This window comes from Sceloporus undulatus, chromosome 9 (assembly GCF_019175285.1).
Source record: "Sceloporus undulatus isolate JIND9_A2432 ecotype Alabama chromosome 9, SceUnd_v1.1, whole genome shotgun sequence".
In the NCBI taxonomy this organism is placed as follows: domain Eukaryota; kingdom Metazoa; phylum Chordata; class Lepidosauria; order Squamata; family Phrynosomatidae; genus Sceloporus; species Sceloporus undulatus.
Genome location: NC_056530.1, coordinates 27,032,014 through 27,038,013, shown reverse-complemented (window position 1 = coordinate 27,038,013; position 6,000 = coordinate 27,032,014). Strand labels below are relative to the sequence as shown.

The following is a 6,000-nucleotide window of genomic DNA, read 5'->3' as shown; positions in this document are numbered from 1 at the left end:
ATAGAGTTTCACTGGAGGAGCTACAAAGGCCTAGTAGAGTGTCCTCTCTAGGAATCTCTAGGTATTTCGGTGCCACTTTTAAAGTTGATGATAGAGTTTCACTGGAGGAGCTACAAAGGCCTAGTAGAGTGTCCTCTCTAGGAATCTCTAGGTCTTTCAGGGCCACTTTTAGTTAAAGTTGACCACAGAGTTGCACTGGAGGAGGACCTAGATATTCCTAGAGAGGATCGTAGTAATCAAATCCATGAATAATCAAATCTGCAAATATCAAAGCTGCAAATATGGAGGGATGAGTGTATATAGATGAGATTTAATTATTTGAATTTTAGAATCATTTTATAGGTTTTGCCTGTGAGCCGCCTTGGGTCCCTCTGGGGAGAAAGGCGGGATATTAAATGAAATAAATGAACAAATACAATTCCCTTTGCAATAGTAAACTGCTTGCTGCAAACAGGTTAAAAGTGCAAAAGGAATTTGCATTCAATGAACACAGCAGGGGCAGAATTCTGACCTTCCCAGTTGGATCGGGCAAAAGCAAACCGCTGCGGCATCTTCTAGTTAGCGTGTTCTTCCTTATTAATGACATTTGCCAGTCTTGGGCGCCTTCTGATGTTGCTCGGTCCTATGTGTCCCGATTGTCGGGTATGATAACGTTGGCGGGTGTGATATGTGTATGTGTGCGCATATGGGTTGGGGGTACATGGTGTACTTGGGGATGGAGGTTCTTCCTCTGGCCATTTTTTCCCTAATGCTGTGGTTCTCCTTCTCTAGGAGGGTCCCTACTCTACTCAGAAGGGGGAGCAGGGAGAGGAACCAGTGAGGTGCACCAGACATCCAAAGGTCAGTGTAAACCCCTCCATCCCCAAACCCCATTGGGACCTATGAGACGCAAGCCCAGTGCATCCCGTTGCTGGATTGTGATGCTCAGATTAACATAATGGGACCCTTTCCTCCACTGAGTTGCTTGTGCATTCACGATTGGAACATGTGCAAAAAAGCACATTGCTCCCTGCCATGCATTTTTGCTTTTTTGCACTTTGCACATTGCAGTGAGTAATCCACAGGTTGTTACAAGCGCACGCAAGCATTTGTGTTTAGTCAGCCTCATGGTCCGCAGACGATACGGAGAGGTAGCTGTGTCACATGAGGATGCTGCCCATATGGCGACGGGAAACATTTCCGCAAGTGAACATAATCGGAACACATGGGCATGTGTAGGAAAAGGGTCTGTTTGCATTTTCTCGTTGCCATATGTACCTCCCCATATGACACAGCTTCCTCTAAAAGTAATCCGCGGACCACAAGAGTCTGATGGAACTCGAAAGCTTGCATATGCTCATAATTATGTGCTCTGTTAAATGCATAGCCGAGACCTGTCTTTGTGGCCTCACAATTAAATGCGCGAGGGATGGGTTGCGGTGGCTATACTGCAAGAAAATCTCAATTGTGTATTAAAAAAGCAGATACATTTTTGAGCTCACTTGTAAAAACAAAGTGGTGCGGCATGTATCTATGGGTCTGTCCACACTGCAGACACAATCCACTTTGATACCACTTTAACTACTATGGCTCAATACTGTGTAATTCTGGGAATGGTAGTTTGGTGAGACATTTTGCCTTCTCTGTCAGAAAGCTCTGGGGCCACTGCAAACTACAATTCCCAAGGTTCCTTAGCACCGTACCCAGTTAAAGTGGTGCCAAACTGGATTATTTCCGCAGTGCGGATGGAACCATAGAGGTATTTTGCTGGTCATGTCCAGGATCGCTGCAGTTCAGAGATCCATGCTTCTGTAGCCAAACATGAAAACTTGATTCAGAAACCAAAGATGTTCACAATAGTCATAGGTTGTCAGAACTGAGGCATGAGTGGCTACACAGTATAATGAAAGCACATTGTAGTAGTTCAGATTTTGAATGGCCTTATACCCTATTTGATTATAGATCTAAATATTCCCACATTTCCTTTTTTTCTTGGGGTTGATCCTGCTTCCGACCAAGTTTTCACAGGACTGTCCTTGCAAATCCCAATGCAACCGTTACTCTACATAGCTTTGCTTATGCACCTTTCCAAGGGATATAGGGAGCTATAATTCATCAGTAACTTGCGACAGCGCATCCCATCGTCCATACTTCATTAAACTAAGCATTAAGATGCTGCAAGCACACAAAGCGTATTTCTGTAAACGGCAGCAGGGGATCTGAAGGACTCTTTTGCACCACTGGCCTTGGTCTCTCTCGCACTCCCATGCGCACGCATGCGCACCCCTGCAATCCAGCTGTGCAAAGCGTGTGAAGCATCCCGGCCTTAATATTTAATTACAACACGAGCAATTAATACTCTCTGTCCAGGGAGGGAGGGGGGAGGACTCCAAGGGATCATTAACATTAATGATGCATTCAATACAAATAAGATGCCATTAATATACAAGAGGCCTGTGGTTGGTTTTAAAGAGGATGCACTGGGAAAGAGAGTAAGAGGAGGGCAGTGTGTACCTTTTGGGGGGGGGGGGTTGTGTAAGCAGTGTGGTTTGAGTGTTGGACCACAGCTCTGGAGACCAGGGTTCGATTCCCGGCTAGCACATGAAACCCACTGGCTGATCTTGGTTAAGTCGCACTCTCTCAGCCTCAAGGAAAGGCCATGGAAAACCTCCGCTGAACACATCTTGCTGAGAAAACCCCAGGATAGGTTTGCCGACACAAGTGTAGCCAAGCAGCTTTAGAGAGTGGTCAAGGTGATAAAAGTTACTCATGAGGATAAACAGACAAGCTATGCGAGGCTGCAGTGGTTTGCTCTTGCCTGAGTCTGCTGGGAAGATTGAGCCTCTCTACTCCTTTCCCCTGCTATTGAGTTAACTGAGTGCAAACTACTTTGGCATCTTAGTTTGCAGCACTTGAAATAAGATGAGGAAGAAGGCGGAAAGTGGGAGGTGGAAAGAGAAGCCGGGGCATTTTAAAAGCACCCGAGAAAGTGGGATTGCAGAGGGTTAAGTCTGGACTGTCCCTCCCAAATTGAGACGGTTGGAGGGTATGAAGGTGGTGCATAGGGATGGCGCACATCGGGATGGAACGACTTTGCATTTTTACTAGTACTCTGGAGAAAGATCGGAGCAAGCCCTACTGGGGGAAGCATTACTGGGAGGATGCGACCGACATGCAGGCAATGTGGGGAAGGGGTTGAATGCCGCATGCGTGCGCATGCACATTAGGTGGTGTTTTTAAATGGCTTTTGCCTTCCCACCCTCCCAGCCCTGTCGAGGTTGAGCGTTGCCCAGCTGACCCTCTCCGGCCGTCTGGAAAAGCGTAATTCTCGCTGGCAGAGCGACCCGCCGACCTTGACTGGGGGGGCTTGAAAGCCTACCTAATCGGAAACATTTCAGCTTGTCCCTCGACCCCAAAAGGCAAGCCAAAGGAAGAGAAAAGTTGATTTGGTAACGTGTGTCAAAGGAGACCAAATCCAATTAAAAACGTACAACGCAGGCTGGGAAAAAAGAACAGAATTAAACACACACATCGATAAGAACAGCACCATCGCTGAACAAATCTTGCCAAGAAAATTCCTTTATAGGTCCACCAACTTTAAGGTATACAACAACAACAACGACTCAGTAGGATTCCAGGTCCCTTGAGTTGTGGTCTTTCCTTGGGACTGGAGAGTCTAGTTTCCATGATGCTTAGAGATGGTAGCATCGGAGATGGGAAAACCTAGCTCTGTTAGTGTCTCTCTGTGTGTGAATCAGAGATGGAGAGCGACTTTGGGAGCCCTGGGAGTTGTATTCCAAAAGGCTAACCTTTCCAAGCTGCTGCCAGTCAGTCGAAGGAGGAGCGAGTGCCGAAATGTTGTTCTCTTCTTCGCAGCAGGAGTTGCCGCTGCTAAAGGAGACGCTCCAGATTCTCCAGAGAGCTTTGTGCGTGTTTCTGTGCCAAGACAAACCTTGCTCTGTGGTCTTGATAAATCCACGCGCAGAAGGCATGTCTTCTGCGCACATATGTAGGAAAGAGGGTGGAAGGAGGAGAGAACAGGGGTATCTGTTACCTCCCCAAACATGAACTCATCCTTGCTCTGACCCACTTGTTTTTACTATCCAAGCTTCTCTTGGCAACCGTACCAGGGCCTGATTCCCATTACCTTTTAAACCGGATCGCGCATCAGTTTGAACCGCTTCAAATGACCCGGGTTCCCACTTCACTGAAGCAATTTGGAGAAGGGGGGCCAAGACAAGCGTTCTCCTTTCCAAAGCAAAAAGGGGCAAGGGGAGAAAAAGAAATATCCTGACGGAGCTTACAATTTGGTATACAGGACCTATCTGACTTTTGTTGCTTGCAGTTGCAGCCATCTCACCTCTTTCTTGCTTTCTTTTCCCCTTTCCCCATCCCTCCCTTCTCTCTTTCTTTGCGGCAAAGAGAGGGGGGGGGCATGGATGTCCCCGGATCAGGCTGCTGGCTGGTTGCTATGCCGACCATGCGCTGGGATGCAGGCGGACCGGGTCCCCAGGGGGCAAAAGAAATAGGATTAATTGTCCCGGAGTCTGGAGATGATGAGCTAATGACTGAAACCGGCTGGGCATCGAGTGTATTGCGGGGTGCGGAGAGGTTTCAGCTTTGGCCTTGACACTTGTGCAATTCCTGGCACAGTTGTGGCTCCTGCCAGTGCCGGTGTGTCTGTGCGTTGTGTTTGCAAAGCATGGCAAAGTTCTGGCCCACCAGTAGCTGCGAGCGCTCATACCCAGGGCAGTTTTCTGTTTGTGGGCACGGGCATTGGCAAATCTGGCTGGCTATCCTCTGCCCCTTTGACCGCTGTGCTCACTGTCTGCATGGTCAAGGTGTAGCGGATGTGTACAATGAGCATCCAGCACTCATTCACTGGGCATGACATATGGCAGTCTTCTCTCTACAGCATGGGGATGGGTATTGGCAAATCTGACTATCTTCTGACCTTGTGCCCATTGACTGTGTGATCAAGGTATAGCAGATTGAGCATCCAGCACTCATGCACTGGGCATAGCATGGGGCAGTTTCCCCTTTGCAGGGTGGGGATGAGCATTGGCAAAGCTGTCTGGCTATCTTCTGACCCTTTGCCCACTGTCTGTGTGGTCAAGGTGTAGCGGATGTGTGTCTTGATCATCCAGCACTCATGCACTGGGCATTGCATGGGGCAGTCTTCCCTTTGCAGCATGGGGATGGGTACTGACAAATCTGGCTGGCCCTAGTGGTCTCTTCCAACTCTATGATTCTATGATTCTATGATTCTTCTGCCCCTTTGCCAGCTGTGCCCACTGTCTGTGTGCTCAAGGTGTAGCGGATGTCTGCCTTGAGCATCCAGGTCCTGAAATGGGATATGGACTCCTTTCCCATAGGATAGCCCTTCAGATGGCTCTCAATGGGACAAGCTTTGTCCCTGAACAATGAACTCACCTCCCACTTGTTGCGTTCCTTCTTGTTGTTTCCATCTGACGGCTACCAAAGGCAACCCTACAATGGGGTTTTCTGGGGTTGAGAGTGTGCGCCACACCCAGTGGCTCTCCAAGGCCGAGCCGAGAATTGAACCCTGGTCTCCAGATTCATAGTCCGGCACTCAGACCACTATGCCTCGCTACCAACCCCTCTTATTCTGGACTCCTGGTATTACTCGACGGAGCGGCCCTTTCCGTGTATAGCAATGTATTCTTCTATTATCGCCCGAGGAGGGCAGGGGGAGGCAAAATGCAGCCTATAGTCTGCAGGCATCCTCTAAGCAATTTCTTTGCAGCTCTCCCCCATTTATTACAGTGTTTTCAAAAATTGCCACTGCAGTTTGCCGCAGGTGGGGAGTGCAAATGGCCCACCTAGAAATGCGCTTTTCCTTCTCCGCTCTGCCTCTCCTCCGATTTGCGCCATCCTCTTTGCCGCTGCCATTGCCGTGGGGGGGGGGTTTGCGGCCAGGACCCCCCTTTTATTTTGCCCAAGGAAGAGAGGCTTTCCCTCCTTGTTCTGAGCATCTCTGCTCTGTTCTTTCTCCATCCC

The 6,000-nt window shown here is 48.8% G+C and overlaps 1 protein-coding gene across 18 annotated transcripts in view; it reads left to right on the top strand.

Annotated features, from left to right (window-relative positions):
- NRXN2 (neurexin 2) overlaps positions 1-6,000 on the top strand; it is a 286,100-nt gene that overhangs the window by 74,241 nt on the left and 205,859 nt on the right. For 14 of the 18 annotated variants that reach the window (XM_042439704.1, XM_042439701.1, XM_042439700.1 and 11 more), the window contains one exon: positions 772-840. The exons of the other annotated variants lie outside the window; for them this stretch is intronic. In XM_042439704.1, the coding sequence (XP_042295638.1) occupies positions 772-840 (69 nt within the window). The remainder of the gene's footprint in view (positions 1-771; positions 841-6,000) is intronic. 18 annotated transcript variants of the gene reach the window in all.